The sequence below is a fragment of the Sander vitreus genome, chromosome 1 (assembly GCF_031162955.1).
Source record: "Sander vitreus isolate 19-12246 chromosome 1, sanVit1, whole genome shotgun sequence".
Lineage (NCBI taxonomy): Eukaryota > Metazoa > Chordata > Actinopteri > Perciformes > Percidae > Sander > Sander vitreus.
Window position 1 is genome coordinate 31,529,214 of NC_135855.1, and position 15,145 is coordinate 31,544,358.

The following is a 15,145-nucleotide window of genomic DNA, read 5'->3' on the forward strand; positions in this document are numbered from 1 at the left end:
GCGAAGAAGCTATTGTTGGCTAATGTGTCCATCACACCCATCTTAATAGCACACATACTGCAGAATGGGTGATCATTACTTCTACCAGCAATCAGTTTCCAACACTCTCTATAGTTCTTTTTTTTATTTACACAATAGACCTATATAGCCCACTCTGCATTGAAATGACAGTGATACCTTGAAGCAACTGTAAAAAGGAGTTTGCCCTCTTTTCCTCCCCTTTTATCATATTTTGACACCATTACTGTATGATGCACACTACTGCCGTCTTTAAAGCTGTCTAGCCCTTGCTTTAAAATGTATGATAAATAACAAGAAAATACTGGGAGAAATATTATTTAAGACATTCTTGTAAATCAATGGCAGATTTACAATGTAGAGGATTACAACTTGAATCCTATATTACTCTGTAACCTTGACAGCTTCTTTTCCTGCAATGGAGTACCAGCACTAATTCTTCTCGTGGTACACAATACAAAACAGGACACCCTTACTTTCATCTCTGGATATAAGTCATCACTCTGCTGAAGCAGCACATATTTCAAAACTATAACCAGTGACATCATCGCACCCACAATGTCATCACTTTATGTCACGTGGCTTTACCGAGATGCAGTGAAATATTGAAATTCAAGGGCATCAGTCTGCCTGCGTGTGTCATTTAGCAGGTGTGTACACAACCTGCAACACACCACATTCAATATGTAAGGTGCCTATTGAGATATATCATTGAAAATTAGACACTCTACAGCACATACTGCAATAATAATAAAACATGTGTGTGCCTTCTTGAATTTGTGACATTTTGGGGGAATGGGCTTATTTGCTTTCTTTGCTGAGAGTTAGATAAGAAAATCGATACCACCACTCTCATATCTGACTGGTAAAACAAAAGCCTGGCTCTGTCCAAAAGTAACAAAGTGTGCCTAACAGCACCTCTAAAGCTCACTAATTAAGATGTTATATTTCATGCTGGTAGGCCGATTTAGTTATTTAAAGTTATTAAAGTTACCTTTTGGCAAAGCCGGGCTAGCTGTTTCCTCCCTGTTTCAAGTATTTGTGCTAAGCTAAATACCTGCTGGCTCTACCTCCATAGTACATGCACAGACATGAGAGTGGTATCGATCTCCTCATCTAACTCTCCACCAGACAGCAAATTTCCCAAATGTCGAAATACTTCTTTAAATCATATACTGTAAATGTATCAGCAAAACCTTTCCGCTCCCTTCCCAAAAGGCTTGGTTTTTGCTAAAGTTCTTGGTTCCACAACACATCCATAGTACTCTGAGACACTCTTAGCAGTGTAACCCTGTTTGGATTGCTTAATCCCTCTAATAACCACATCAGGAAAACGACCCGACATTACAAATGGCATCACTCTTCATCTGGTTGAGTAAGTGGCTGAAAGCATCGAGACAGATACATTATAGATATGACAGACTCTTGCGGTGTGGGTCACCGAGCTGTCTCTGCCGTTGACAGAGAGTTGCACTTACTCCGGCAACACACACGAGGAGGGCAAGTGATGAAATTAAACACAGTTGACAATATTAATAAGGTAAGAGGAGCGAGTTTGTTTCCTTGTGGACAGTTTGTCTGTAATGAGCTGCAAGTTGTCAGGCTCTGGGGAGACAGGCGTGGTTACAGAGTCGAGCCAGTGGGAAGATATTAATGCAACCCGATAGGGGATCTGAGTCATCGCGAGCTGCTGTCCATTCAAACTGGTATCATAAGGAGCACGACCGCAGCATGGCTTAATCAGTCATTACTGTGATATTTGACACTGGGTTTGAAATAAAAGGCTCTGTAATAGGTAAGTTTCTTATTGCGCAGTGAGTCAGTGGGTGCTTACGTCTTTTTGAAGTCAAGATGTCAGTAGAGGCGGAGGTGAGCGAGTTGAGCACTACGCCTGCTCGAAACTCTTCTCCCCTGGGACACAGCCACACTCAGTCCATTCGTAACTTCCATTTCACACTTGGTAATCAATTACTGGTCTCTAGGGCTATTGAAGAAAAGAGCTACCTATCCTGAGAATAAGCTAAATCTCTCAACGCCTCCTAATTGAAAACGCATTATATCGCTATACAATGCTCTTTGTGTGTCGCCAGCCACTAATTTGGACTGCTTGCATGCAGAGAACAAAGCAATTTACTGAGGTAGCAAACATCCTTTGCAGGACAATAATTCATGGTGTTATCAGTTGCAGAGTTTAAACATCAAATAAAAGGGCTGAATAACTAAAAAAGCAAACTTTGAAGGTGTGCCCAGCCGTTTGTTGGTGGCTATTCTCCCAGTGACTATGAAAAGCTGAAACTAATATGATTTCATATCGTGAAGCCAAGACTGATGCCAGACCTCCCGAAACCAATCCCTCTTACAGGATTTAGCGGGAGCTGTGTGAAATGTACACTGCTGGGCCCCACCGGTCCCAATGATAGTCCTTGCTGTGAGTCCAAATCAAAATGAACCCGATCAATAACAAAAGAGGGCTTTTGTGCATTTACTGCCATCATAAATACAGTGTCCTGAAAAGGAAAGCGAGGGAGGACAGAGAAAGACAGGCTTTCACCGGGCCGGGGACGGGCATAAAGATGTCAGACTGCTGTTTGTGAGAGGGTGGCAATGGGGAAGATCACACTGCCATGTTGTGATGGTCTCGGAGCAAAGATGGAGCCTGTTTTTAATCACATCGCATGTTGACATAAAGAAGACAGGAATATAGTAAAGGTGTGATAGACACAAAAACAGCTTTGTGTACTTACACAAACTTACTGTACATGCATGTGCATATATATATATATCCACACACACACACACACACACACACACACACACACACAGACTGATGACCTTTTCATCCAGGAAGAAATACTACTTTAACTACAAATACTAAACTTTTAATTTTGGCGAAGAAAGCATTTTGACACCCAACAAGAGCAAAAAAACTTGAATGCTAAAAAGTCAAAATGGCAGAGAGGGAACTAGAATAAAAGGAAAATAAATCCCAGCACAAAAGGGAGGCGCTCATTTTATCTTTTTGACTGTACAGTTCTAAAAAAGCAGCACACAGACCAGAAAGTGCCCACAGCTGAATCCAACCAAACACTCCCTCAGAGTCGCTAACAGTAAGACTGGGAACATGACAAATAACATTGCCCAGGCCATAATACAGGGATAAATTTCGTATAATGAAGGCCCAGAAGAGAACAGTCAACGTTTTAGACCACTGACAACGGCAAGTGGCCCGAGTTAATAATCCTGATAGGAATTAATGTGCTTACAATGGTGCCATTGCTGCCTACCTGAATTTATTTTAGATTGCCTACATTACTTCATCTGTCTATTCGGTTGTTTTCCCCGGCTGGGCTGCTGATAAGACAGAGCACGCATTCAGCAAGAGAAAGAAGGTGTGTTTGTGCACTGGACACTAATTAATACAGTGCTCCGTCGGGAAAGTTGCCTGCTAGCTGCTCCACTGACAACAGATTCATTTATATCGCTGTTTCTACTTCTCCGAAGGCTCTGTTAATTGCATTTAAATTAGACCTTGTCCACGAGAGAACAAAGACCAGCACAGTGGTTTGTTATAGAACCTGGAAGCAAAAACATGATATTCGTCAACATATTACCCCAAAGTTGATTGACAGAGATTTTGATAGAAAGTCCTACCAGAGAAAAGCGCAAAAATGCTTGTAAAATATTTCAGTCATAACTGTAATTACGGCAATGTCATCCCAAAAGTTACTCTAATGAGAGAACCTTTGAACCAGTACATCACTGTATCTTTCTGTTTGGCCCTTTGGCAATGCTAGCACAGAAATGCTTTTACTCCAATTTAAGACACAAAAATGTTCCAAACTGCCACACAATATTTTCAAAGATTCTGAGTTAAAAATAATGTACTTGACAATATTCAGGGAAAACACTTATTGTGGGACTTCTTAGAAACAATAGAGGAATCAGCGCTTTATCGCTTGAGTAAGCATGGCAGGTAGCTATTTAAATGACAATGCAATGTCAAGATCAAGTTCTTACGACATAATAACCGTCAGGAAAAGGGGCAAGAAAGCAAGCTGGTACACAAATAATGAAGAAAAAACAACTGCTAAGTGTAATGAATAGCTGAATGCTCTCATGCACCACCTACAATTAGCACCAGTGTTAGATTCCATCTTCACAGCTAAGGTCAATGTTTATTTAGCAATTAAAGATGTTTTCTAACCTTGATTTACCCAGTGAAGGTTATGCACATGCTTCACAATCATACAGTAACAAACAGTCACCTTGGGGAAATGTGCCCCATTAAAAACAATGCTGTACCTGGAGTGGAGTAAGTCACATTAGAAAAGACTGAAGGAATCTGGAAGGATCTGACAGAGAAACTGAGGAAATGTTAGAATGTGGTCTCAAAGACAAGGGGGGAAAGAACACAGTAAGTCTCAGCGATCTTCATTCCTGTGCAAGGGAATAAACAAGGAATAAGAGACCATGTTTATTCCTGCTTAAGGGCCTTTGATGGGGCTGACTGAGCTGGGCAATCCTTTGGACAGTGTGGACTCTAATAGATTCAGGGGGATTAATGGTAGCAGCAAAGGTGGGCTGAGTGAGGGTCCATGACAGTTGGTTAAAAAAACATTTGACAAACAAGGACACATAACATTGATTCACAGCAAGTAAAATATGGCCCAGCCAATTTCATCCAGTGGTGCCACCTATATTCTGTCTTCTGGGCTAAAACATCTAGAAAAACTTACCATAAGGACTATAAACTATATATAAACTATAGGAAATTTGTGTGAGAAAACCACGGGATGAAAGGAAACCCACACTTGCATGGGCAAAGCAAGCCAATGCTACACAGACAGGACTGGGACTGGGACGGAAATCTGGGATCATATTTCCGTGAAGCAACAGTGCTAACCACTGAGCCACTTTGTTGCCAAGTGAAAGCCAGAGAATGCCAGCTAGATAGTAAAATTCAGCAAAAAGCCTTCCACACCATGTGGGGTGATCTCCCTCCCCTTTAGCGAGTCCATCCTGCCTGCCAGGCCATAGTGCCACAACTCTGAGCTCAGCAAACGTTTTTGTCTCCATCTTGCTTTCTGTCATCCACTTCTCACCCCTCCTAACCCTGTCTCCCTAGCTCCATCTCTCTATCTCCCTGCCTCATCTCTCTGTCTCCCTCCTTTTCCCACTCTATATATCTCCATCCGCACACTGTTCACTGTAAATGCTGTGCCAGCAGAGTGATGCCGGGGAAATGGCGCCATCCTCATTGAGAGAGCAAGCAGACGGAGTGGGGGTGGTGCTAGAGGGGGTGTTCAGTGACAGGCCCTGAAACCCAGCCATCAGACAACACACTGCAGCAATCACACAGCTTCAGTAGATGGGATACACAGAAAGCTCCACATTCAGAAAAGGATCAGTAAAAAATGATAGGATATAGTCTTGATCCCCCAAAAACTCCCAAAACATGATTTCTTTTTTTGAGGAGAACAAAGGGGTCAGAAAAGGCTGGGAGTGTGAGACAGTGGGCAGTCATCAAGACAGGTGGATGAGGAGGAGAGGGAGGTGGGATTTTGGTACACAAGCATGCTGGCCAGGCAAGCAGACAGGCCACGGTTCATTTGAGGTCTGAAGCTGCTCCTTTCCATCATTTGACTGTTCATTAATACCAGCTGTTCCTATGGGTCTCCTCGCAACTAAGCTTTGCTGCACTCTGCAAAATCTATCAATATCCCAGCAACACAAAAACACTGTCTATTCCAGAGCTTGGCTTAAAAGCTGACTAGCACTCCACAGGGCGTGTATACAAAAATAACTGTCTCTGAAATGCCTGATAATAGTGTTCATGTAGCGTGTGCATATGCTATTGACAGTCTGGATGCTTCTGGTGAGGTAGTTAAATTGGTGGTGACTATAAAAGAGGTTAGAATAACATGGATGACTTAACACAGACTCTCAAGGAGTAGCTCATGCCAGCCCACATAGTGCTCTGCTCAGTGTGGGTAAAGGGTTCATTTTCTCAAAATTAACCTTGTCAAACTCCTTTTCTGCTTGTGGGAGATTGGTATTACTATTGCAATTTTTCAATCAGAGATTGGGGAGAGTGTGAAATTTTAACATGCTTGTTCACTCTCTGCCTCCCCCCACCTCTCTCTTTTTACTCTCCCATTTCTTATTTTGTTTTTATATTTTTTTCACTCTCATAGTCCATTTAGAATTTTAAGCAGATTTCACCCATTGTTATAATAGGATTCTCCACTTTCTGAGTGTGGTGTGCTGTGTTTGTAAGTGTATACAACAGGCAAGTGTGTTCCCTATATCAACTCAAGCTCAGCACACTCCACACTCTGCTACACCAGCAGAAGAGTTCTGCTGGGTCAAACTTAATTACAGAAGCTGTTAAGCACATACCAGCTGTTGTAAACAAATGCAAATATATTTTCATTTCAAACAAGTCCCCTTGTATCACGGCACACAAAATAATGTAAATCTTCTGTGTGTTTACTAACAACTTGGGCCATCATCAAGCTGTGCTGGTGCTCCTACAGAGCAATTACTCTTATTCATGTCCGTCCAATTGCTAAAAATCCTGATCACCACTTTTTAATTTAGGGTTTTCCCTAGTTTATTTGTAGATTTGCTCCCGTTGCCATCCCTCTTTCAATCTTTACTTCATCACACTTCAATAACGCCATTGATTTTTGGCGAGACGTTTTGCTCCTAGGCACTTTCTTTGACTGGATCTGTTCAGACTGATTTCTTTATTATTTTTAAATTAGGGGAACAGCAGGATCATGGCACTGATTAAAGGAAATGACAATCAAAGTCTATATAAACTGCTCTAATATTGAATTTGATCCTTACAGTATTGGGGCAGCAACTAGCGTTTTTTCGATTGGCCATTATAATTTCCAACAGACCAAGGTGACATCTTCAAATGTCTTGTTTTATCTGACCAACTGCTCAAAATCCAAAGATATTCAGTTTATTATCATATATGACAAAGAAAAGCACATCACATATAAGAAGTTAGAAACAGCAAATGTTTGGCCTAATTGCTGAAAAAAAATACTAAATAGATAAAATTGTTGCAGATAGAATGCGTAGACAATGGTGTGAGTGGGTGGACCTGAGCTGCCCAATTGTGTGCAACTGTCCTCAATTTAAATAATGGGGAAGTAATTAAACTACTGCAGTGCCCGTTTAGAGCGTGTGCCTATTCGGAACAGGCCAATTGCTTGGTTCCCAGGATTTTTTAACCCCACAACTTTATCTAACTATAAGCGTGGTTCAATCAGGCGTGGCTTGGCTGCGGCTCATCTAGGGATTTGGTGTGTCCCCTTTTTTTCGTCTAGCCGTCACAAATAAAGGTGGCGATGTGGACCAGGTGAGGGGAGCAGGGAACCCAGCTCAGACTGCTGAGAAAGCCACTACAGCGCGCAGAACGGGCAGAGAAATGTTCGCAACCGCCGGCAACAAAACAACGTGCTGGAGAGCCCAAGAGCCTGGGCATTCATCTAACATGCATTTGTGTACCAACCCGTTCTCATACCAAAGTCGTCAAATACTGACGCTTGTTCAGTGGCTCTCAGATGCTGACATAAAAGGCACCCTTTGGCGTCTTTATGGGACACACCGGACATAGCAGCAGCTCGATGCGGCGCTGTAAGATTATGTAGTATGAAGAGCGACAACTTTAAAGGCAGCTACACACCGGGCTGATAATCGGCCGTTGGACAGTCTGGCGAAGTCGGTTCGGTGTGTTCCGTGTCATCGTCCGTCCGAGGGGCTGTCGGCCTTCATTTTGGCCGACCTGACGTGTTCAGTTGGAGACAGGGCAGTCGGGACTCACCCGGAAACGGCAAGCGGAATGAGCGTGACTAAGCCTCTCAAAATCTGATGAAAATCTTTTAAACTGACCTTTGTTGATCTGAAATGAAGACAGATTCAGAAACTGCATGGTCTATTTCTCGCTTAAAATGTTTTCAGAAACACAATTCAGTGAACTATTTTAGTGCAATATGAGATCGTATTCTGAACAAGCCACCATGACAGTCTGTCTTTGAATTTCCGGAGAAACCAAACCCACGTGACGCGTTCGTTCAATCAGCTGCCGGTTTTCATTTTTGGGCGACAATACAGATTAGCGCCGCCTGCTGTTATGGAGACGTATTACGTCTCGTCGCTTTGGTGTGTTCCCAGGCACTTTTTTTGACCAACTCAGGGAGACTAATCCGTCCAACTGCCTTTTCAGCCGTCTGGTTCGGTCAAATAACACAGGACTTTAACTTAACCCAGGAGAACGGGGTTCATAGCAGAGCACACACACATGCACAGAGATTCCTCAATTTATAATTAGATTTAAGAATTACATAAAGTCTTGACTTGAATGTCACCAGCAGAGGGAACACTCTCAGCTAGCAGGCAACACCAGGAATTTATTCTTTATTTTGATCCCCATTAGCTTCCACAAATGGAACGCTAGTGTTACTGAAGCATTAAAGATCTCACCTCATCATTAATCCATGGTGTACTACTGCACTTTATAAACCTGAGTGGAGCATGCTCATCCATTAACTTCACTAATTGTCCATGCCATTTTTCGAAGAAATGCTTGCATCATTTTCCTCACATACATGCAATCTGATCAAATTATGATCACTGCATCCCATTGCCACTGATACTACCTGTGAACACAGCTCACATATGTTAGTGAAAATATCAATACAGGTTGAAGTAATAACACAGTCCATTGTGATGGGTCACAGCCTGGATAAGATTGCAAACATCCGCCATAGAAATTAACTTTTTATGTGATGGACCATTTTTAGAAAACCAATCAATATTCAGGTCACCAAGAAGGAATATATATTTACTTTCATCTGTCACTAAATCTAGAGTTTCACATATTCAATTCAAATACTTCACATTAGAACTGAGCGGCCTCTACCAAACAACTAGAATAGGTTTACAGTATGGAAAGTGAATCAGTAGCCATATTAGTTCAATGTCAGTACTTATATCTTTCTGTAGAACTGAAATGTTTTCCTGAACATAACATGCAACTCTGCCACCATATTTGTAGCCATCTGTTCTATATAACATAAATACTTCAACAGCCAACTCAGAATCATTAAAAAAGTAGGCTAGTTTCCATGTGTGTCTCTGATAGTACTAAAAAAGATTCTGTTCATCTCATGAACCTTGCTCCTGAGGTTGCAATCTCTGACTGCAATCCCATCAATTCAAATGTTTGTCCTCCTGCATTGATTTTCTATGTAGTCCAGCTTTGTAAACATCCTAGCCATTTCCTGCTTTGAATTCATTGTCGTTTTCAAATCTCCTTATTACCAAATGTCATCTCTTTAAACCTATCTTCGGTGAATTCCAAGCTGGTCTTGAGCTCCTGTACAGTACTAATAACGGCATCTAGTATTTTGTTAGTTTCATGCATGATCAGCTGAATGAATAATTTTAAGTTTTGCTGCTGAAGTAACCTCTCTCAAGTCAAAGAAGAAGATTGTCGGTGATGAAGCTATCTCACTGGTGATAAAGCAAAACAGTCCACAAATTATCCTAGTACAGATGTGGGTTCTCCACACTACAAAGAAAATGAGTAGTATTCTCAAAAACAGCCAGTGAGCATGGCTCGCCTGCTACCCCAATTCCCCGATGCCATTGCATCTGAAGAAGGATCAGGTCCAGGTGATAGCCCTATACGTAAGCAAACTCCTGCTGGTGAATACACTAACTTGTCAGCCCTAATCGAGGACCATTCTGTACTACACAATAAGTAGTATATATCGACCACGGTTAATTTACAGGATAGTTAGTGTGCTGCTGGATGTCCCTCATTTTTTGCTTTCTTTGTGTTAACTTTATACTCCGTGGTCTGATCCATCAACATTAACCGGAACCTCTGAGCAACATTACATGCTGAAAATGACAAGTTTTAAGGAACATTTGGATTGTGCAACAAGGCAGGCCTGCTTGGATCATTCGGGGAATGATTGTAAAGATTTACAAAGAATATGTTTACAGCATTTACTATCTAAATGGGAGGATTTGGGGCCGATTGACGGGGATTTACTATGGACAAAATACACACGGCGGCAAATTTCGTTTAACCATGTATCCAGCTAATTTTTATAGCTCACGTTACTGTATTGTGTGAACAGTAAACTTAAGTTATTATTGTATGTGGCCTTTTCTTGGGGTCAATTGTTCATTACTTTATCATACGGGGACACACACACACAAACCCATATGCATGTGTATATGGCATGGTTGATAATCAGGGATTACAGCTCCATACAATCCTAATACCTCCACACATATATACTCTAAAACAAGTTCCTTCCTGAGACTATTTTGCAGAGTACTGGCCACTATGTCCGGAGCTTAGCGCCACCTAAAATCATTGTGATTGGTTTTAAGAAATGCAAAAAAAAAAAAACAGAGCATGTTTGTGTATATCCAGGAATGTTGTGTGGAAGAGCCAAACCTTCTTCCGCAGCGCTGTGGTGATATGTCTGGCAATGCGAGACTACACAATCAGGGACTGATTACTCAATGCAAGATGTTTCTCATCCAAATAAAACAGTGCAACGTTTCATTTGCCCAGCACACACTATGTGGTTACAGTAAAAGATTGACAGTTTTTGTGCAGCACATAAAAGGCAAGGAGGAGAATACTGCCAATCCATCACTCACAGAGAGTTTGGACTCTTCGTCCTTTCCCTGCAGTGATTCAACCACTAAGAGCAATTGTCACACTGTCTATGACAGGGTGCACGGTAGAACGCCTGTTCTCCACACGGCACAACAGGGTATCCATGCTGACAAGTAGTCCTAATTGTTTGTCGCTACTTTACGACAGATTTAAGACAGATGGCAGAGAGATTGGACTATGACGACATTATTGCATCCCCGAAGAGCAAGCCTCCATGTCTTGCACTGTGAAGTCATCTAATAGTAGGATGATTTAACTTTTGTATATAACTGAGTGTTGCTGCCTATACCACTGATGTTGCAATGTCAAATTTCCACCATCAGGCAACCAACTTGTAGAGTTAAAATGTCATGTTTTCAGGAGTTGCAGGTTAGACATAAAAAACACAAGGAAGGAAGTCAAACAAGACATTACACATTGGACGTGACTCTACAAAATAAAACAGGAAAGTAAAAACCCAGCATCATGGGATAAAAGGTTTGGCTAAAAAAAATTATATATGGTCATATATGGTTTTAAACTCTATGGGACTAAAGAAAAGAAAGAATTCTCACTGATTGACTCACCCACCCTGAAAAATGACAAGCATTTCAATTGCCAATCCAGATGACTCAGTCAACATTTTTTTGACATTAAAGTTAATAAAACAATCATATCTATTTCAACCATACCTGAAGGAGTACATCATTCCGGCAAAGGTCAAAGGGTTATAGCAGCCACAGACTATTTTACCACTGTTACCTTCATATTTCATTCTCATGTGTTTAATACCTTTCCACTCCCCCATGGTCCCTCGGACTGGTTATCTGAGCTGTTTTGAAAGAGGCCAACCAAACTGTTAGAAAGGCCACCCTGCCTCAGTCGTCCAGCAAGCCTGCCCGCCAATCGGCCATCCTGTTTCCAGACAGCACAGTCATTTCCCAGCCCAGTGGAGCAGCACTCCCTGACCTCCGCCTCAACCTCCGCCTCAACAGCCCGAGCTCCAGCACCAGTACCAGCTCCAGCCCAGAGAGCAGGCTCAGGCCACCTCCACTTATTTATGAGCCATTTCACACAGTGCTGCTCCCATTAGAGACCCAGCCTTGGCCCACCTTACACGGCACTCTCCTTGCACTTAACACATAGAGTACACCAGCAGGGCCAGGGAGACATGGGCATTGGGTGGGGATGGTGGCCGGCTTGGGGAGACCATTAGACCTGTCACAGAGGTACTGCCACACACCCAGCTCAAGATGACAAACAATCAGAGAAAGGCAAACATATATCAATAATTCCCTGCTGACAGCTGCTAGGAGACAGCGATACCTACATCTAGCACAATCTTTTATTACTGTATCACCTTTTGAAATATGTGATGAATAGCTATTTGACTATCCTTAGGGAAATAATCACATACTGATCTAATTTAACGATGCACAACACCTGATGGGTTACACTTATTGAACCATAATTGGACATTACATAATTTCTCATTCCTTTCATTGGAGCTTTACTGTTAGGCGACTCTTAGCAGGAAACATTGATTCACAAAACCGTTAATAAGAAACTCTGCTTATGCATGACTGAAAACAAGATTAGTCTGAGCTGGTAACATTCAAACACTGCATGAAGCCAGTGACTATTAGCTTATTTACTTTACACCAGAATGGAGGTGACAACGTTGACTGAAAGACCTAGAAGCTATTTATAGAGAAAAAGAGATGAAGACCCACCTGTGATTGTGACAAAGGCGTAGCCCTCCTCGCCCAGTAGTGGATTGATCAGTCCGCAGCTGTAGTTGCTATTGGGCTCCAGCACAACTGTCAGCACGCTGGTCATAGAGAATAGCCCTTCCTCATTGGCCACCAATGAAGTGGTGATGTTGTCCGTCAGGTTGCGCCCGCCCCCATCCTGCCATACCATGCCAGCTTCAGGATAACCCCCGTAGGCCACACAAGTCAGGGTCACCTCATCTCCTGGTCGCAGGTTGGATTCAGGCGCTAAAGTCACTACTGGCTTCGAGTAGGGGGCTGGAAAAAAGTACACCAAAAGAGGAGGAGGAGAGGGGTGAGGTATGGGGTGGGTAAGGGCATGTGAGGATGGAGAGGGGATAAGGGAGCAGTAGACACATATTGAATTTAGTTAGATTCTCTGCAGTGACAGTCACCCTGGGAACTGTTTGACATGATTCCCATTAAATTCTTAATTATATTTAGGGAGCTTAGCATAACACAGTGCTTAAGATCCCACAGACACATATAGCATCTGTGGCACATCCCGATGCTGCATTACTACACTCTTAACACCACTCTCTCTAGAGACCCAAAACCCTGAGCCACTCCCAGAGGAGGAGGAGGAGGAGGTGGAGGTGGGCAGGCCGAGGAGAAAACTGGCAGGCTCAGAGATTTGGGACGACTCAACCTATAGCATGAAAAGAGCGTAGAGGGATGGAGGTGAGGGGTGAATCCTCCGCCTCGGCTGAAATCACGCTTCTTCAATCCCTTGAGCTAAAACATGAGTATAGAGGTGGCAGAGAAATAGGCTGCTGTATTCCCAGAACTAATCATTGCACAACAAACAATGGGGTGGAGCTGAGAGCGAGATGAAATAAGTTTGCCTGAGCTGCTTTTTGAAAAGTGGACTCTCAACACAAAGATAGATTTAGCGTGGTACACACAATAACTTCCCCAGCTGTCCATTTGACTGACAGGCACATTTCCATTGAGGGCTCCTTTCATTTTCTTCCAGCACAGCATGAAGGAAGTGTACAATGTTAACTGTAAATGTTGGCTAAAAATAGACCATCTATAAATCTAATGCATAAAATGGAACCAATTTGTCACTGTTGGAGACATTGTTTTCCCTTTCCCCAGTCATGAGAAAAAAATGTTATTCATTAACACCGCCTAATACACATCCATCCTTGGAGAATACAGGAACAATCACACAACAGATATAGAAATGGGAGAAGGAAGAAAAAGGCACACAGTATCATCATAAATAAATAAAAGGCTCTCAGCTGTGAACGCGGGCGATGTAGTCAAACAGCAGAGAAGATGTTAGTGATGGCTGATTGACCGTAACAACAGCTAATAATCAAAGTCAGCAGATATTGACCATGACAGACCACAATCAGCATTCATTGACCAAAAGCACTGCTCAGCAGCCCTGAGGAAACTGTTTGTCACCTGCTCACGTCTTGTGAGAAGAAATGATCATTAATCACCTTCTCCATAGGTAATTGTATAATACATTTTATTGCGTACCATTAGTGTATATGTGTGTATAAGTGCTGAGCTCAAATCACTTTTAATGCAATCAATTCAAAGTGGAAAAAAAAACTATGATGCAAACATTAGCCAATGACACAGCATTTATCCATCATGTAGGCAATGTATTGAACATACTGCACAGAAATAATCCTTAAAACATAACTTTTACATGTGTTTTAGTTCTTGGGACCATTATATTATCATTATCATTATATTATGTCTTACTTTCATACAATAAACCTGTGTCTGTGTGTGTGTTTGTTAGTATTTGAAATACTAACACATCTTGAAACAAATGTGTTAGTGGGATAACTATTGTTCAGTATTTTAAAATGTAATTCTTTCAGTTTATTGGGGATAACAAATGTGTACGGTAGAAGCCATGTTGGTTCCCAGTGAATGTTAGAATAAAAAGAGTTCCAAACTAATTTCCCCCATGGAGTGATTTTCCTTTTGCTGTAGAAATAATTCCTTATATGTTTATTGGTACATTTATGACTTTTAATATTTATTCCATTAACAAATAAGGTTGGATCCAATTCTTGCAATTCTTGTTTCTCAGAGAGACATTTCATTAGTTGAAGAATTCCACTAGGTATAGCATTTATTACCATTTTATATTCTTTGTGGGTGACAGGAAAGATTTCAGATCTAAGAAATTCTAAGAAGTTGAGCTTCATCATTTTGTAAAGCTGCAAGAAAAATTATATTCCTATCAACCCAGTGTTATATAGTATATATATATATAAAGACTTATTATGTCTGGTTATGAATTCATTGTTCCATATAATAGTTCTGTGTGGAGAAAAATTATGAAGCGCCTGCTGATTTTGCGATCATTTAATTTCATTATAACTACATTGTAATACAAATTGGAGGCCTCCCATGTTTCCAAATATGGTCTGTGAAATTAAGTTAGTATTTGTAGTAATAGTAGTATTTCTTCCTGGATGATGATTTTTTTGTCTTTTTGTTTGCCATTTGTTCTGTAAGAAAAGGTCATCAGTCTGTGTGTGTGCGTGTGTAAACAATTGTATAATGTTTTCTGTGCTCTGGAGGAGTTATGATAAGTTAACCAATGCTCAGGCTTGTAGAGAAATTATATGCAGCCTGCATTACAGACTGGCAGTGGAGTTGTAAAGATATGGGCATTTAT

At 41.5% G+C, this 15,145-nt stretch overlaps 1 protein-coding gene across 2 annotated transcripts in view; it reads right to left on the reverse strand.

Annotated features, from left to right (window-relative positions):
- The window catches only part of cd276 (CD276 molecule), an 80,755-nt gene that overhangs the window by 44,280 nt on the left and 21,330 nt on the right, over positions 1-15,145 (reverse strand). For both annotated transcript variants that reach the window (XM_078252427.1, XM_078252435.1), the window contains exon 4: positions 12,451-12,747. In XM_078252427.1, coding sequence (XP_078108553.1) covers positions 12,451-12,747 — 297 coding nt within the window. The remainder of the gene's footprint in view (positions 1-12,450; positions 12,748-15,145) is intronic.